General features: G+C 44.8%; 1 protein-coding gene across 4 annotated transcripts in view; it reads right to left on the bottom strand.

The window, feature by feature from the left end:
• The window catches only part of gabra3 (gamma-aminobutyric acid type A receptor subunit alpha3), a 57,095-nt gene that overhangs the window by 13,898 nt on the left and 23,797 nt on the right, over positions 1-19,400 (bottom strand). For all 4 annotated transcript variants that reach the window (XM_057054692.1, XM_057054690.1, XM_057054688.1 and 1 more), the window contains 3 exons: positions 13,323-13,444; positions 11,173-11,240; positions 2,068-2,288 (listed from right to left, as the gene is read on the bottom strand). In XM_057054692.1, the coding sequence (XP_056910672.1) occupies positions 2,068-2,288; positions 11,173-11,240; positions 13,323-13,444 (411 nt within the window). The remainder of the gene's footprint in view (positions 1-2,067; positions 2,289-11,172; positions 11,241-13,322; positions 13,445-19,400) is intronic.

Genomic DNA, 19,400 nt, shown 5'->3' with positions numbered 1-19,400 from the left:
ATTTCTTAATGTTCCAGTTTTAATGTTTGCTCCAGCTGCAGCCACAACTTCCATAAACCGCCTCACTTCAGGCAAACATATTGCTTTTAATGAGCTCATTGTTTTATAATGTCTTATTAAATCTTATTAAACTCTCTTGGCTGTTCTCTGGTGCTGACTCATTGCTGAAAAGTGGCTCCATAACTACGCAAAACAAATGCAACGCCGCATAAATCAAGCACGCACGAAGCACAACTGGCAACTAATTGACCATATTCGTCTCACTTCTATGCTCAATTTACATCCTGACGCAAACAAGCAAAATGAAACGTTAGTAGCGAAAGTAATCAGATGCAAACAAAAGACGGAGTTTGACCTTTAGTGCAAACTCTCGTGCAAACCAAAAGCACAAACATGGCTGCTGTTTGAAGGCTACTTTTCAAATTTTGCAGAAATGAGTATCCCCCACTGGCCTCGAGGGACAGCTTCAGGAACCACACACGGTTCCCGTCGGAGGTGCGCTCAGACGGAGTGATAAATGTGCCCCCTCGCAAGAATCACGACACGGCTGCAACACACAAGAGCGACTCCCTGAGTTCCAAAGTAATGATGCACTCCTGCAGTGGGGCCCTTTTCAGCGCTATAGATGTGCTGATTGAAGGGATTTAGGCAAACGGTTTGGAGACAAGTATAAATCAAACCAAGTGTCGCAAACTTTGCATGTAAAAAAAAAAGAGGCTCCACTTTAAAGGAGTATATTTGTCAGGAGTGTTTCAGGGAGAGATGTTATCAGTCTCCCTCTCCAGCATCTCCAACAGTACATCCAGATTTTCAATTGAACCCCTGAAATAAATAATCCAGTCCTTTGTTGCAATACACAAGTAATATACATCTATAAATCTTTATTTAGCATTAATCTTCTTCACTGTTTGCCACCAATCTAACATGTAATTTTCAGACAATCTTAACTGACACAGGAAAACTGCGACACTGTGGTCATAACAAATGATCGAATGAATGGGAGAAATTCAGGTATGTCTGCAAGTGTGTGTATGCAAGGGCATCTCAGGGTTGTGGAAATGATGCAGTGAGGCTGCGATGTTTGGCAGGGAGCAGCCGGCAATAACCGGATTTAAGGCACCTCTGCAGCAGTTAGCAGCTAACACGGAAAGGAAGAACCCAGAGTTACGGGATCGTACGCCATCTGACACAGACAATAAGTGTCAAACACCAGCTATTGTCGTGTCGGCCCAATGCTTTTGTTTGGAGCGTGCCAGTAATGGCTCATTCGGTACGTCACAGCTGTCCCCCCGGTGCGTTTGCGTTTCACTTTCTCCCTTGAAAATCAATACCGACCTTCTGGACAAGGTCGAAACCCAACAAAAGATGATGTATTTAAAGGAGCCCATGTGGACGGTGTCAACCTTTGATCAGGAAATGTGGAATGGCTGCAGATTGTGAACAGATACCCCCTGATGCCCCCATGAGAGGAACTCTCCAGAGTCTGTGTTTGGCCTCTCCTTTTCTGGGCTGCTGGCGGTGTGTCAAAGTCAAGGATGGTTCTCTGGTTGGAGAGATCCTCCACATCCCAGACGAGCCGAAGCGATCAGGACTAATCAGCTTGTTGGGCTTGGACTGAATTCATGAGATTTCATGACATATATGGAAATACTGTTTCTCAGCAGTACTTGATTAGCTCTATCCACTTTCTTCCTCTGCTGTTCACTCGCCAACAGAAATGGAAGCCCACGCGTTGCTGGACCCTGTCCCAGTGATCACTGGGTAACAGATGGGGATGCACGCTGGACACACCGTGGTGTGGTTTAGAGTCTTCAGTCTAGCTATTATGCATGAAACCTCCAGTTGCCATGAGTCATCTATGCTAATTGCTGCACCGCCGGGGTGCCCTCTTCAAATCTAGCCACTCGGAAAATTCTACATGGATAAGATGATGTGATCCTCGAGAGGATGGCCGGGCGCTCTTTATCGATGCAAAAATGCTGAGCGTTACCGTCTAGCTGTCTGCTCAATGGCATAGCTTTACAGATTAAAAGTAAGGACAAAGAAGTCATGTTAAAACCGCCTCACCTCATTGTATATAGAAGCGTGCCGTTGTCGACCAGGCGCAGCAGTTTGTTCGGAGTCGTCATGTTGTGGGCAACAGACTTCTTTCCGTTGTGGAAAAAGGTGTCAGGAGTCCAAATCTTACTGGCCAGGAGGTTGTTCAGGGGTAGAACCTGCATAGGTCCATCAAACTTTAGCCTCTCGTCTCTCCAACTCTGACGGAAGAAGACGTCGATGGTGTACTCCTGAGGGAAGCACATGCAACGCAGAGTTCATGAACGCTGATGCCCTTTATTAACTCTTCACAGGCTTTTCCAAGCCTATATTTTGAAATGAGGGACAATCAATGGGGAAACGTGTGTGCCCTGGCCAAAAGGATAAAATCTAAACATTTCCTTTCAATAATATATTGCATCTTTAAGATGATGCATGACCACCACACTGTCACACCCCAATTACGTTATTCATGCTTTTGTTTATCCTTCAAAGAGCAACATCGGACCGGGGCGCAAATGAGAACCAGCTGAAGAAAAACCCTGTAAAACATTTGTTTCATGTTTTATTAATATAAAGCAAAGTTTCTCTGCTGTTGCCAACGCACTAAGTGTAAATAAAAGGGAATGAATCCAGGAAGTCGCCAGTCGAATGCAATTCATTTCACGCGATTCATCCAGCGCGAACTGTGTCCTAGCAACAGAGTCACTGCATCAGCTGTATAAGAACGTCTGTGCAGGGCGACTGCAGCTGTTTTATCAGAGTGAGATGGAAGCAAGCGGTCGTGCAACACTACAATTGTCAGTGAATAAAAGTCACCATATATGCCCATTTTTAATTCTCCTTGTGCTGCTGCCGACAGAGAAATGGGACTTGCGCTCTATACTCTATACGAGCTGCAACTGATTTCTAGGAAGCGCAGCTTTCTTTTCAAGTTGTAAAATGACAACCAGGTAGAAAGGGCTGCAACAGTCTGTAGCAGCTTCATCAATCATAGTGACAAAATGGAGCCAGAGCAAGATTAAAAGGACTAATGCTCCTTTAGCATAGGTACAAATGTTTTGCAGCCTATAATTATTTACCCTGAATCTGCTTTATGTGTCGACCAGATGATTCTGCGGAGGCCACAATGAAACAGTTGCCTGTTTAGACGGGGCTGCATGTGAAATTGGTGTGTGAGTGCGTTTCAGTTGGGCTTTTTTGAGCCGCTTTGTCTTCACACACAACATATGAGCCCTCGACGATTTCAACCGCTTCAAACCCCCAATGACCCATGACCCTCTAGAACTGCTTTTTTAATAACTTTTTCCCCGGTTATGATTAGGCCTATACACATGAGAAGAAAGTTAATATTCGCCATGACATCTGAAATAATACAAGGCAGGATATTGAATGGACTAGAGGGCACTGCCGACAGAGATTGACTGCCATGTCATTGATCCCCTGTAGCCTGCGTGCGGGACCATAATATAATAAAGAAATAGTTTTTCTCTCACAGCAGTGCACTTAATAAAGCCCATAGAAAGTGCTGCAGCCTCCGTCTTCAAACCTTTAAGTCACCATTTAATTTTAGCCGCTGCTCAGTAACATTCCAGGTGTCTGCAAACAGAATAACAACAGCAACACCATTTAAAATCAGGCTTCTAATACAAATTTTTTACACCTATTTAAAAGGAGATTTGCTTGTCCTGGGAATGGTCTTCATCAATACTTTCTGGCAAAAATGTGAGGGAAATCCGTTCTATGCTGGCACGCACAGAGCTGGGAGTGTTTAAATCTCCATCACCACAGTTAAACGCTGAATTACAGACTTGTCTTTTCTTTATGAGCACCAACCACGTTGCCAAATCTTTCCCCAATCAATACAAAACATTCCAGTGATGAATCGATGGTTTTGGCCCAGCTGGCGGAAGCTTTGCCGCTCCCTCTGAATGGAAGTCTTATGCACAAATAAAAAAGAAAATTAATCCAAAGATTGAAAGGAATGAGGAAAGATGCCGCCATCTCCCAGGCAAGGCCAAATTGCAAAGTGGTTCAGGTGCCAGCTGTGTTCCTCCAAGGACCCCCATGATTGATTTGTCCTTGACGACGCCGGGCTTCTACCTAAAACGTCTTTTAAAAAAAAGGAGTCGGAAAAAAGCTGGACTCAACTCAAAGCTAAATGACACTTTAAAACACACTCGCAACACCTGAATGACAAGATTACAAATTCATGAATACAGAATCACTCTTCATGAATATGGATGGTTTTTATATGGCTGTAAACTGATTTCCTCTAATATGCTGCGTTTATTATAGGGACAGACGGACGAGAAGGCGGCAGCTGGCAGCTAGTGTGAAGACAGGTCAATATTTTAAGTCTACTATAGAGCCAAACCACAACTGAAGTTCTCTCAGAACACCATCGATGGATGGTTTTGACTAACTAGATAATAACAAAACAAACCCACTTATCCGTGTTATAAAGCATCTGCTCTGGCACAGAAAATAGTCCCTGTGCAGGTGTAGTTCTGCCATGAAACACCTAAAACATCAAAATGGCCTTAAATGAATATTGCAGCTGTAATAATGAAATTGGTCATAGAAATTAGGGAATAAAAGAAGGCTGCAAACAGTGTAATGTAGGAAGTGGAGCTCATCATTTCTACTTTAACGACATAATAAAAGGTCAAATAGGAAGCGCGGCCTGTTATAGCCGGCTGTGTGAGGGATTTTCATCAGGGGAATATTATTTCTTTTCATTTTCTGTGTAAGGGTGTAAAGGCAGGAAAAGCATTAATGTATGTTAATATCTGCATCTGAGGGTTATTGCATATTGATTTTTTGTTTAATAATGTCTGCCAGGTAGAGGCGTTCTAATAGAAAATACTTTTTATAATTGGAGTTGGAGACCAATATGTTTATATTTGTTTCTGGAGCATGTCTGCACATGATAAAACAAAAATGTATTAAAAGCTTCACTTGCATTTCTCAAATGAGAGAATAATAGAATCTAAAAGTGTCTCGTCTGTCACGCTGTCCTGGTTCAGGTGAAAGCGTTTAATGATGCAGACCTTATTCTCATTGGCATTCGTGCTGTTCATGAAAACTGTCCTAATTTGTCACCACACATCACAAAACTACAGAGTGGAGCTCAAGAATGGCTTCATTTGCAAGAAGGAGGGAAAAAATGATCAAAAGGAAATGAGGGAGCCGGCAGAGAAGGCCGCAGCTCCGGATGTACAGCAGACTGGACTAAATGAGTCTAGACGGCAAAAAAAGATGATAAAGGCAGGAAGATTGTGCCTAATACATGATTAAATATTAATGCAGCCTCCACTCTTAAATTAATGACTTCATTAAATTCTAAACATTTAGATATGAGATCATCTAACTTTTTTCATAATTTGCTCACCCACCTGGACGTTTTGCTCTGCAGCCAACGTGAAGCCTTTTTCTTTTGCGTCCTGAGGTTTTTGGGCTTTACAAGTGTATTATTTCAACCAACTGCAAGTCAAAGATCAGGTGAGAGTCTTTCTCTCACATGTGTGCGGTTCACCCGCCTCTGCTGGGATTCAGACCTGCCTCATACTCGCAATGAGCTGTGAATCCCACTCCGACTCCAATTAGCTACAGCGTTCAGCAACTTCCGCAGCTCTGAGGCAAAATATTTTTTTGCACTTCACGGCGCTACGCGGCAGTCATCAGCATTTAGTGGTCTGAACATCTGTAACATCTGTAGAACATCAAGCAGTTCCTGAACAGACCTGTGACGGTTGCTATTTATATCACCTATCGCTGCTTTTATAAAAGAAATGTGGTCTGAACTGCCAGTATAAGCGTTAATTATGATGCCCAACACAAGCCTAGATGTCGTTCTTATCTGCTTCCAGCTTTAATAACAAACCACTGTATGTTTCTGGAAGCTCTCTGCAGGCTGTGTTATAGGAAGGAGCAGTCACCAATCAACCCAGGGTAGAAAACCAAGCATCATTGTATGCAAACAAGTAATATCTGACAGCTGAATCTGCAACCTGTTGAACAAAAGCCATCCTCGAGCCTTTAATTGTTGCCTTTCTCGATGTTTCTTTTCATCAGCGGCGTGTCTGAAAGCGCCGTACCTGCTCCGCTTTCCATCTGCTTGATGAATCACGTTGAGAAGCCGAGGAACGTAATGACTTGCCTGGCGAAGGGAATGTAATTAAGAAGTATTTCACGGTAGTTTTGTTTCTGAGATGTGCCGAGACGCTGGGGCCAATGTGAACTTCTCACAAACACAAGTATAAATGGGTGTCCGAGTCTCTGAATGAGGTCAATGTGACTGATGCTCGTTCCTGCAGTTCACCCTCAAACTTCACACAATCATTTGTTCCCTTCACATCACCTTGTCCGTGCAGCTCCGTCTAACTTTCCTGTATTTAAAGCACACAACTGCAGGCTAACTAAAGCTTTTCCCATTGATGGAATCCTGCTCAGATCTGCCCCCCCGACACTGTCAAAACGACTCCACCTGTGACAGTCCCGATCGCCTCCAATTTTGTCAGAGCCGACCTGTCAAACACCAGCGGCGAGCGGTGACACGACCTACATGTGAATGAGCTGCGACTCCGGAGGGAAACAAAAAGAGCAGGAAAACACCCCCTTCCCACATACTTACCAAAGATCAGCATCAAGATCGTCGTGGGACTTGGAGTGACGCAGAGATCTGCCGTGGTCGGGCGTGACTCTGAACACTGTGCCCTGGTTTTGGCCCAATATTCCAGTTTCAGTCCGATTATGCAATGCCCCCCCCCCACCTCCTGTGGCCACAGTGGGACAGTAAAGGCAGATGTGGCGTCTTGGGTTGCGAGTGAAGGCAGAAGAAGGAGCCCTCGGGGTGAACGAGAAGCAGACATTTCTAGGACACTTGATGTTATGGAGATGGGTAATTGGACCACTGGATGTACGCGATGCCTTGGGTAAAGAGTGTGCTCTGCCTGTTTGAACGGTTCCGCGCAGCGTTTATAGTCCCTTTTTTGTTTTTCTACCCATGCTGTCAGTGTGGCTTTAGGGACCACAATGACAACCAGTCAGTCTAGCATTCGGGTGCAGATGGAAGTATTTTGACAATGCGAAAATCCTCCTAACTGCAGGGCTTGTGTGCAATTTGTGGCATCTTTCATTGCGAATTCACCTGAATGGGAAGATTGGTCCGATTGACTGTGTTTTATTCCGCCGTACCTCCCTAAGGGGTCTCCTTGACGACGGTCGCATTCTCAATGGCTGCATCCGGAGTGGGCGTGTCCAGCATTGTGCCGTATCTCGGAATTCTAAAGAAGTCAAATGCTGTTGACGTCAGATTTGAGCTGCCCTCACATCCAACTTTCACCTTGTTGTAGCCAAGGACCGCGCAGCCCAATGGCACTGCCTGACGCGCACAATAAAAAGTGTCAGCACAGATGCAGCAGTTTCGGAGGTTGTCATGTCGTCTCGCTGGTATCAGGACTGTCAGTGTTGAGTGTTGTTGCTCATCAATAATCCATTCGATAAAGCAAGAAGAGGCATCCTCAAACAGATGCCGAAATCAAACGAGGTGACAGTTAATGTCGGGAGTGTGCTTCGAGCGGTGTTGGAAGTGACATCTTCTGAAAGAGTAATGGCGAGCCTGACGGGTGATGCGGTAGGAGCAAGAGCAGTAAAGCGCTTTCGGATTGTGCGTACTTATCCCCGTCCCTCAGTTCTGTCCCTTTCAATTTAAAACGTCGACCTTTAACCTCTCTATCATTCGACAATCTAAAGGAAACTATTAGGCCAACTATCACATAAGCCATTTGCCTGCTGCTCATATAACAGCTGTTGACAACTATATTTGTACATCATCCCCAGCAGGGGCCCGTTTCTCATCAGTAGTGATGGTGTGATAGGGAGGTGCTTTGACTTCTGAAAAGATGCAAAGTAGTTTTGACTGAACACTAATGCCGGGATGAGGAGATCAAAGAAGAAGTCCAGAACTTAAAAGATTCTTAACAGCTTGGAGCTGATTGTCTCCGCCGGCTTTTAATGAGCAGAAAGCAGCTCTGAATTAATCTGGCGGATTGTCTCAGATACTGAACTTTCCTTTTGTGAACACATCAGTGAAATCTGTGTAAAAGCTCCTTCCCACCTCTCCAATACCTCCAGGATTAGTCATTGACTTTTCTTTAACTGACCCAGAAAACTGGCCCCTGTGTTCGGTTCCTGCGAACTGTTTACCGCGGTGCCTCGTCCTCCGAGGCGCTTCAACAACACATCCTCTCCATTCTGAGCTCAGTAGCCTGGAAACTCATGGACCAGTAAACGCAAATGCGTGCCCCTGACCTATTGTAGATTCGCCTCCAGTTCCACAGTGTCTTCAAAGCCCAGATAAACTTTTCTGAAAATTGGGAAAATGACTCACTCCGAGCACCGTCACTCATTTATCCTTATACGCAAACGTTAGCCGCCCACTCGACACCGTCGCCCTTGCTAGTCTCTCTATCACTCACTTCCAGGGGCTGCTCCGCTCAGATTGCTGTGCTTCGGACCGCTCGTTATTAAAGTCCAGCGTCAAGACCTTATTTTCCCCAGTCTGCACCACCTCCTGACTACATCCCCACACTCTATAAGCGTCTGTCTTTTCCTTTCATTCCGCCAGCTTGCTGATATCTGTGACCTTTGTCCTCTCCATGGAGATCATCTCACAACAGCCCTGCAACAAATTCAATGAGAAGGTAACGATTATAAGACACGGCAGAGTGGAGTTTAGAGGTCAGCCTTTCCTGTGAACATGAACATAAATTCCTGTCTGTCCGTCTGTCCATCCGTCCACCCATCCACTGTGACACTACTAAAGGATGACTTTGACTGCTATAGTGGCCTGAAAACAGGCTTTGATTGCAATGGTATTAGCATGCCGTGTCCTCCCGTGCGTCATGTGTGCCGCTGTGACCGTTCTCTGCGCCGCCTGTCATTGATTCATGACTTTGCCGATGGGAACGTGCCAAAGAATGATCCAGGGAAGATTTGAGTCCTTTGAGAGACCCCAGAGGTAAGATCTGGTGAGAAAGATAAAGTACTCTATTGTTATGAAGAAGAAGAAAAAAAGAAAAGAAGGAGAAAAGAAGAAGAAGAAGAGTGCTCACTCTTGATAAAAAGTCAACAGACCAAGGTCTGTACCGGCAAGATGGCAAACAGGATCTTAAAGAGGAGGGCTGAGAAACTGATTATATAAGAATTGAGTTTAAGATTTCAAGGGGTCGTTGTTATAATATTTGAATTTTCAGGATACTAATTTGATCAGACTATTCTCTGATCGTCTAACATGATCCAGTACTTCAGCGGTTTTCTGAAAAAGAGCGATGGTCTGGGTTGGTCCAACATTTTTCCTTGCAGGTTGAGTCTAGAATATCCCTTAAGTCAGAAATAATTAAAGGTTTTAACTTTACTAGTTACATTTTAAGAATAATGTTAGCGTGCAAAGTACCATGGACAAGCAGACCTTCCTGTGTGACACGTTCCTTTTTTGGCTTCAGGCTCCTATGATGTCACACTGTTCTGTTTCAACCCGTTAAGACGGAACATGAACTAAACTGCACCACTTAACGGCCATATGAGTTAGCACAGCTCATAAGAGAATGGGTCAGTGGAGACGGAAAGCGGGAAACTGTCACATCCAGATGCTGAAAATAGACACTTTGACATGAGCGTGACACAACCCTCAGGAGTTGCAGCACAACAGTGATAAAAGTTTAGCTACTTGCTTAATTTGCACGAATAGGCCTCTCAAATCACCACCAGCTAGACTCTTTATTTTTATAATTGTTGGACTTTTGATTTAAACAATTTTGCTTCTTAAAACAACCCAACGCTTCATTGTATAGGCAGTGAAAAGGTACCATTAAATACATTGCATTGGTCAAGTTAAGGCAGCATAGCTAAACTTCAATTGACAGTATTTGTCCAAATCAAATGGGAAAAGCAACTTTCAGTGAGACTAATGCATTTAGCAATTTGTATGGAGAGCTGCAGCTAAAAGAGCTGCCTTTTTAGACTGGAGCAGAAGAGGAGACAGAATGTCGGCGTGAATACCTGGGAAAGCTTGAGCATATCGATCGAAGTAGCACAGCAAGTTCAATATGGTTTGTTATGATCTGACAAGCTGTTACTAAATATCTGGCTGAGGAGGCTGATACAGTCGGTACGTATTGATGTGTCACACATGGGTTTGACGCTCTTTCTGTAACTGCTGATGTAGCTAATCATCTTAAAGGCTAGAAGACCTTTTTCTAATGAGCATAACGAAAACATTCCCACCAACTTATTTAAAGTTCTGCTTATGGATTGAACACACTTTTTTTAAGCCATTTTGCGGACCTGATTCGCCCCTGCTGGACTAAAGGTTAGTTTCATCCAATTATTCATCTGTGTGACGTCATTAAAAGTATTTTACTGCACTAACTTGAGTCTCAGGTAGCTTTCGGGCAAACAAAGAGCATTAGTGGACTGAGAAGCATCACCAACTTATGTAAACTACTCAAGTAGTTTAGATGGAATCATGTTAGTTGATGAGAGATTCTGTGAGACGCCATTGATGTGTTGGTGTCTGTTGTGTGATGTAAAAACATTAAAATGTTCATATCGGTTCAAACTATCCCCCTGTTTGTGGTCCCTCGGGGTTGAAACAATTGGAAAAGTGTGCTGACAGCCTTTAAATGGCCTAAACTGGAGCGATTCTGGGAGGAAACTTATCGACCCTGCTCACGAAAGAAGAAATCCAAGTTTTCTGACACTGACTAATCGCAGTCCAGCATACAGGCTGTCATGCTAGCTCAGCGCTGAGACGCTGGAAGAACCCAGGGCTCAGGGCAGTCAATTAGAGCCGCATGATCGAATAAGTCAGAGGCTGCATAACGTCCCTAGACAACGCACATAACATCACCAACATCTGCTGTTTGAAGAGGGGAATTTCCTCCCCAAGACTGGAACCACTTAGCCCAAAATGTTTTTGTCAGTGGTCTCTAAACGCCAATCGCTCTTACACGTGAACCCTCGGAAAATCTCCACTCAACAGGAAAGATTTTTGTGGCCGTGGCCGAATTTCAGTGACTCACTGTTGCGATTAAAATGCGAGGTGGTGGAGGTGGGGGAGAACACACTCACCATGTCTGTGTCTGACACGGGCCCGAAACTCGTCACGTAGATGTTCGTCCTCACTTCTGTCACGCTCTCTGAGGGGAGACACAACAAGAAACAGGAAACAATTGAGCAAAGCCATCTTTGCCCCCGGTAAGCCGATTGTTTGTGTCCATGAAAGGGAAAAAGTCCGTCTGCTGACATTTAACTAAGCTCGCGGAAATATGCCACTGTAATCAATGCTGCTCGGTTAAGACTTTTATCCTCTTGTTGACAGATTAATACCGATACCAACCGTGTTTTGTTTATGACTCTGAGATGAGCATTACACGCTTACATTAAGAATGTGGGCTTCAGCACCTTAACACTGGCTACATCACAAGTTCCTGGCTCAGAATCCTTCTTTTATTCCTCAAACGATGGTGTAAAGAACGCCGAGAGCAACTTCGCAGATGTTTTTTAAAGCCAACGGTTCATTAACGCGACCGCTGCTTTGGCTCCAGCCGGTTTGTCCACGACAGCATAAAATCTGCTTTGGGCGCGACCCAAGTCTTTATCTGTGGAGAGGAGACATCTCATCTGACCCAAAATGATTTTAGTTGGTCTGCCCCTGAACATTTAACAGTAGCCGAAGGACTCTTGGCTCAGGAGTGAAACACAGCAGGTCGGCTTTAATGACTCTGCTGCCGTCGCAAAATCTGCACCTATAGACGTCTTTGATATGATTAAAGTATCCCTCCAATTATCCTTGATTGTAATGTTGCATCCGAACCTCAACTCTACGAAAGATATTCCAGTTTTGTGGTTACAGACTGACTTTTTACTACCTCACAAATGATCTGATTGCGACATTAAATAGGGCACGACCTCAAAGTCTAGACAGCTCCAAATCTGCCCTCTGTGGCGTGGGATGAATCAGCTCCTCTGGGCCAAATGTGCGAAACAGGCTTTTGGACCGCTGGTGAGACAAATAGCCGCTCCCAGTGGCTCAACAACCGGTGAGTGATGAGCCCCTTTTCCGAAAGTGAAACAGATCCTCTGCTCTAACTGTGTCCTGGATCTAAGTGGCCACCCACGGGTGACGCCGCCCATCCATTGGCAAAGGGCCCCCACGAGAGAGGAGATCCACTCCCACATTAATCATCGCTGCGACACAAATAGCTCCCACAAATATGTGATTATCACAACACCGAGTCAGCACTTTGCATGGGGGGGTATGAGTGTTTACAACAATGCACTGGAGCGTAGGGCAGAGCTCATAGAGGGCAGTGGAAGGGGGCAAAATGCTCCTGGTTGATGCCCCTTTCTCTGACTGGACTGGACTGGACTGGACTGGACTGGACTGGACAGATAGACAGATAGACAGATAGACAGATAGACAGATAGATAGATAGATAGATAGATAGATAGATAGATAGATAGATAGATAGATAGATAGATAGATAGATAGATAGATGGAGGGATGGGTAGTGCTGCACACAGCCACAGCCAGCTGTGCAGTTAGTCATTCAAATACAAATTGAAGCCATTGGGCCCATAAGCTCTGATGTGCCTCCTCATCTCCTTCAAGCTCTGCATTGAGGCAGAGGGCCACATTAACGTCTCTCTGGTTGGGGCCGTGGACTCCAAGTCATTTGGCTTGGTGGCTCCACAGCCTGCTGAACAGCCTCGTGGCTCCAGGAGCACTCAGCGGAGCAGAAATGACCATTCCAGCTGGCTGGCCGGGAAACAGCAGGGCACGCTTAGGCGTGCGGGGACGCTGTTATGTAGTGTGTTGTCCTTGGGGGGATGAGGAGGGGGCATTTGGATAAAATGGCATCAATTATAGAGATTTCCACTGACAAGCTTCTTTGCTGTGTGGATGCAGCTGAACAAAGATGTCCACCCATGGGAGAGCAGAATTCTGACCTGAGATCAGGATAACCCTCCTGTGCTGTGGCACCAGTATGAGACACACAGTCTTCTAATGTCCTCAAGCACTGGGCACGTTTAGACCGAGCTCAGGGTTACAAAAGTTACAACCAGATACCAAATTAGCAAGCACCAACACAGGGAATGGACAGAAAAACAGCTGATCAATGCTGAAATATTCATTTGGGCTGTTTTTTCTCTCTTTCAACCCTTTAAATTCATAAGAAGGAACACAACGCTTGGGGGCCTGCTTGACTGGTGCTCACCTCCCAGGCCAGGACGTAGCCTGTTGTCGTATCCATCCAGCAGCCTGTCGAGGATTCGGGTGAATATGGTGATGTTGTCCTTGCTGTCATCGGGTATCGGCTCTCTGTGTCCAACCACTGCCCTGCAGGAGGATGGAGACAGCAAAAAAGGTCAATAGAGCACCGCCGGAAAACCTGCTTACAATACAATAATCGGATTTTAAAGAAACTGTGAATTTCCCACCAAGCGAGAACTTTTGTTAAATAAATCTGAAATGACCATTGGCCACGTGTCACCCACTGCTTATTAATTTACCCCTGTAGAACAACCTAGCGGTGAGATGAAAAGGCCTCTCTACTTTATGTGGAACAGTGATGAGTTAATGAGAACTGGCTTTAATTAAACTTAAATCCCCTAAAGAGCTGATCTATAATATCCCAGTAATCACCCTTCAACAAGCGGCCCATGTCCTGCTGCACTATCGCAGAAGCAGCATTGTGCGGCTCACTTTAATGCTGGAATAATAACCAGAGTATTCAAAAGGAGCAGTGTTCTCTCAGCATCGATCACATCTGTCTTTGTGAGGCTTAGTCTGTCTTGGCTCCCCGCGAGAGTCCGTCAGTGCCACAGCCACATCCATTTCAATGCTAACTGGGCTAAAACGGCTACTTGGAACTTTCCTCCGCGGACAAAAACACTTCAGAACTTGGAATAGTGGAACAAAACGAGTCCAGTATAGTCGTGTGGCTTTTATGGACGTGTGCGCTTGTGAGAAACAACTACATATAAAATCAAGCCTCACACCCGCAAAGAGCACAGCATGTGTATAGCTGTTCCTAGCAACGACTGCCATTTTTAGCCCCAATTATAGTCTGGATTAGGAAATGTCAACTAACAGTGGCTGCATTTTGCTGAAATCCTAAGAAATCCTAAGAAGCCAGATGATGTCAGATATTACAGGCAGGTTAGCTCCATACTGAACACCACTGAGACTCAGTCTTTCAACTCCAAAGTCCTGATTTGCAGCTCACTGAGTTCGCTTGTCAAATCAGGACGGCACCTGACTGTATAATCAAGCTCCGCCAAATGTATGCTAAATTATGACAGCTTCTTGGTGTACTCATAAATATTTGAGAGTGAGGGAAAAAAATGCATTTCCTGCTTTTCATTTACACGCCTTATCAAGAAACGCCAGGCAGACTCATTTGAGCTCAGATGCACCAAAATCCCCAAAAACACACACGAAAAAAGCTTTAGGAGGGCCTTTGACAAGTTGAACGGCAATAGGCGATATCTTACTGAACGGGAGTCACATATCAAACAAAAGGCCTGTTTGGCCTTTCTGACAGAAGCTGCGGAAATGAATGAAGAACCTTTGGAGGTGGAGAAATCACTCCACGCTAAAAACATCCACTTCAGAAAAAAACAAAAAAAAAAGTGCTTTTGTTGCAGTGTTAGCATCTGCGTGCTTCACTAAAACACAGTAAAGCCTCCCTCCCTCACACACATACGCACACACACACACACACACACACACACACACACATTTGGAGCCAGCTGCTTAAATTCCCTGATGAGGATAAAGAAAATTTGACACAATTTGTTGTTAAAACACGAGTTCTGCAATAATGGGGGCTGCACCACTCTCCTTCTTCATATCCCCTTTATTTTTCATGCTGAAAGAAACAGAATAAAACAATTCATCTGTACTAGAAATGGATTGTTATTCATTAAAAGTTGCCTAAGGAAGAAATATGACAAACTCACTACAGATATACTGTGATGCACTATATAGTCCTGCTTCAATGTGATGCTAGGTCAGGTTTTCATAATGTTTATATAGATTTTTTTAATAATTTAACCATCATGCTGACAAGTTCTATATTATATACAAGAATATATTATATTTGCTGATACAGCCAAGATATATTGGTGAGACTAGAGCATGAATTTATGCACTAGAACAGTGTTCTTGTCTCCAGGTTCCGCTGAGGCAGATAGGATTTGCACACTTTCATCACATTAAAAAAGACGTGCCAGTTTTGGGCCACGTTAGTTCATACTGTCTGTAACCTTTTTCCACGTTTTGCCTGTAAAAATGTTGGGGAAAACACAAAAACGACCCGTCAGCCACACATCACAAACCTGGCGCCGTAACCAAATAATGTTGGCAATATAAAACAAATATCGCTTAATATTTCTCTTCTGTGTCTATTTCGCTGACAGTAACAGACTGTTACCAAGAGCACCCGGAGACAGCTTCTATTCTTTTAAGAGGACGTTTGACAAACCTGACAACCCATCAATGCCACATCCCACAACACCTCAAACAATGGAGCAGTGAAACGTGACACTATTAACCTCAAGCAGGTATCAGCAACACTGTTTTTTCCTTGGCCCAATTATATTTGACACCTTCTTCCATCGCGAATTGCTAAATGAATCCACAGTTTTTGTGCATTTAATAACTTCACCGGGAAAAAAATTGCTTTGAGCGTACTCTCCGATGCAACGTTTTCATGTTGTCAGCACAGGACGGGGGATTTTAAGACATTCAGGTCAACGTTATTACCCTGTGAAATCCAAGGTTACTAATTTCCCCAGCTTCTGTTTAAGTCATCCCCTTAAGTATGGCTAAATCCCAGGGATCTACACCGCTCCTCGGCTGAAACGAAGACACAGAACGTATTTGGGAGACTGTAAAATATTAAACTCCTGCACGAACAGGCGCTGTTTAGAGGGTACGTTGTCAGCCGTGTATGCTTTTACTCCGCCGGTTTTATGAATGTTGCAGAACACAGAGTTGCAAGTTCCTGCTGGACTGTTCGGGTCCTCTGTGGTGGCTCATTCAGGGACTTTTTTAGGCTACTGGAAACAAATAAGTAAATAAATATATAAGCATGTGTAGGCTGGGCGGATGTGCTGAGGACTGGATCTCCTTAGAGGTTAGTGACCCAGTGGACCGCTCTGACGGGTGAGGAACCAGAAGCTCGGCCGGGGGGCTGGGGTGGGGTGGGGGCGTCTTGGTATCTCGGGGTGATCCCAGCCAGGAGGTGTGAGGAGGCATGGAATGAGGAGGAGAAGAGCGGTGAGATCGTGAAGTGATTTCCTGAGCCGGGCAGTTTTCCAAAATATTCCTGTAAATCACGAAAGGATTAAAGTTCTTTCCAACTTGCCTCATTTTTTTTTATCGCTTTCATAAAAAAGGATTGACTGTAACTGTAAAGAATATTGAGAGCAGCAGAAAGGACAAATTCACAGTTGTAAATACTGGAGCGCCACACACCTCCGCTCCGGCCATGTGGTTGGTTCAGTGACTGACTTGGTCAGTGATCCTTTATCCTTTAAGCAGTGTGCAACGTTTTGATTAAATCCTAGTGTGAGCGCAGCGGGGCACGTTTCATTATGAGCTGAAGAAATACGGAGCGTGTAAGGCCAACGGGAAAGTCAACCTATTAAACGTGCGGTCCGTGGACTGCAAGTGGATCGGATCCCAGCACGTGATTTCATTTTTACATCATCTGAACCTGAACATAAGTCTCATTTTACCTTTTTGATGACTCTCGGCTGCCATTTATACCGTTTTTAGGCGCTTTATGCTTGCGATTCTCACTTTTCTGTGCATTCACATATCTATACTCTGCAGGGGGGGGAAATGTGCGTGTTTGATGTAAGTGCACCGCATCCAGCTGTGCTGCAGCCTGCGATTTCAGTGGGCCGGACACCTGGTCATTGCACGTTTCACGCTTCTCTGCCACGGCAGCGCAGACTCAGTGGGGGTCGTTTCCTCTCTGGATGTGTGGGAGCGGTACGACCTATAAAAATACCTGTTGCAACTCTCTTTCTGCATTTGAGTGAGAAGGTTCCTACAACTGTAGGACAACAAATCTTAAAAAAGATACTGGTACTTTTTGCCAAGTTTCATGTTCCACTGACTTCCTGTCCCCTTTAAAAGGATTCAAACACCCCTATTTTCAGGAAACCCGGAGTTTATTTTCTGTGAACCGTCCTCTCTTTCATCACGCAGTCTCTCTGATTTACTCCCATCCCAGTCCTAACAAACATTTGGCTGCAGATCCCACTCATGAATCTTGAATTCACTCTGTCTGCTGCGATGTGTGATAAGAATCCCAATATTTTAATGCTACGGTGCCCACACCGCCGAGTGGAGGGGGTCCGGGAGTGCGCTGGGAGCTGTGCAGAGGAAACATGAAGGAAGCCGATGCCTCTTTGCTATTGTGTTATTGGGGCGCTGCTTCATTTATAATACAGACGTACGTTCACTCCTGTCATCTGACTTCCAGAATCAGGAGGTGTGTGCTGGGGGAGGGGAAGTCTAATTATCACATTCTTTATAATTGAACACTGAATTCCAAGGTTGGCTCCATGCGCGAGTTAACCTTTCCAGCATTACTAATCTTCGCCACCAGATCCTCCCACTTCCATTCTGCCCCAGTCAATCAACAATATGCTGATGATGTTACGCAGCAACCCATCATGCGGCACGTAGCCTCTCACCGACAGCTCACTCAAAGCCTCGACAATGTGACTGATTTCCCTTGTTTGTTTCTTTCTTCTGTCCTCATCTCGTCTGTTTCTGTCTGATAATGCGCATGCAAAGAAGCAAAGGGATGGCGGCGGCAGTGGAGGGTGTGGGGGTGCGACAGCTGCTGGCTTTACCCGATTCAGTGTTTCACTCCCAAACCTACAACGCGTCATCCTCCACCTTTGGAGAGATCTGCACTAACAACCTATTTTGTACAGTTGGAGCTTAATACCATGTGAACACATGTCATTTTGATCATTGTAAGATGGTGTTTTGTTGGTTCCGTGTCAGTACCTCATGAGGTGGAGGCGGCAAACCTTCAGAATCCTTCCCATCAGTTTCAGACGCTCACGCTAGAAAGGCTTCTTAAATCTGTTAAGTGGACACTGGGTTCTCTCTGGATTGAAGTTTAGAGGTCCACAGATGACGGATTCTGGGGTATTTGCCTCAAACTCCTTAAATGGTTCTTTAACCATGTTTGCGTTGTAGCAGGAGCATTATCCTGCTGGAAGAGGCTACAGAGAATATAGTTCAATATAAGATCCACATGGATGATAGGACTCAAGGATTTGGCAGGGGACGAAGCACTGGTCCGTGGCCATGAAGCTCTATATACGACTCTTTATTCAGACACCTTTCTGTCAGAACCAGCATCAAACGCCCTCAAAGCCAAACTCTTACCCATTTTTTTCTGTTTCTGACACTTAAACTTTGAAGACAAAGTTAACGTCTGATATATTTATATAATATATCCCAGGGGCCATGATGAAAGATGGTGATTATATTCAGTTTAGCTGGCAGTTTCTGCAGTTTCCAATAGTTCCAGTTAAGGTAGAAGTGGAGGCCAAGTTAAAGTCGCCTGCACGGATCCCAGTGATCCTCATTAGGAAGCTAAAGTTAGAGAAACTCAACAAGTGCGGTGTTCTCAGATAGTGGAAATCAATGACCAAATGTAAATTTACAGCGAGTACCAGGAGCAAATTGGCCAACAAAGCACTTCTATCTGACTGGCTATGGGGGCAATGGGAGATTTAAAAAAAGCCAGCCATGACTGTTGTGTCTGCTGGCTCAATAATTTCTTGTAGCTCATCCCAGATCTGCCTTAATGGTCAGCCAGTTTCTGTGACTCAGGTGCTGAAGGCCAGCCTTGACTCCTTTACAATCCACCCACACTAGTTCTTAGCTGTAAAACTACCTTGTGAGATCAAGGATTTTTATCAGTTTTGCAAAGACCTTGGTGCCCGTGATCTCTGGCTGGCTTCAATTTATTGCCTTGGCAACCGAGGTCAGGGAGTTAGCATTTCCGCAGCCGTGTTTCCAGACGTTCTGCGTTAACGGTAAATTAGTAACGTGACGAATGGCGGCAGTTATATTTAACATTTCACAGATACGTTTGTAATTAACGTGTTCCACGCAGGTGGGAAAATGAGAAACAGTTCATGTAGCGCAGGAAGCACCTCGGTGAAAAGCGCTGGATAGAATAATGCATCACTTGCTACAGCAGGAAGTGATCCAGCGCAGATAGGATCTGGAATGGGAGGTATCAATGTTT

Source organism: Takifugu flavidus, chromosome 14, assembly GCF_003711565.1.
Source record: "Takifugu flavidus isolate HTHZ2018 chromosome 14, ASM371156v2, whole genome shotgun sequence".
NCBI lineage: Eukaryota > Metazoa > Chordata > Actinopteri > Tetraodontiformes > Tetraodontidae > Takifugu > Takifugu flavidus.
Note: the sequence above shows the minus strand (reverse complement) of the source record. Positions and strands in the feature narration are given on the sequence as shown.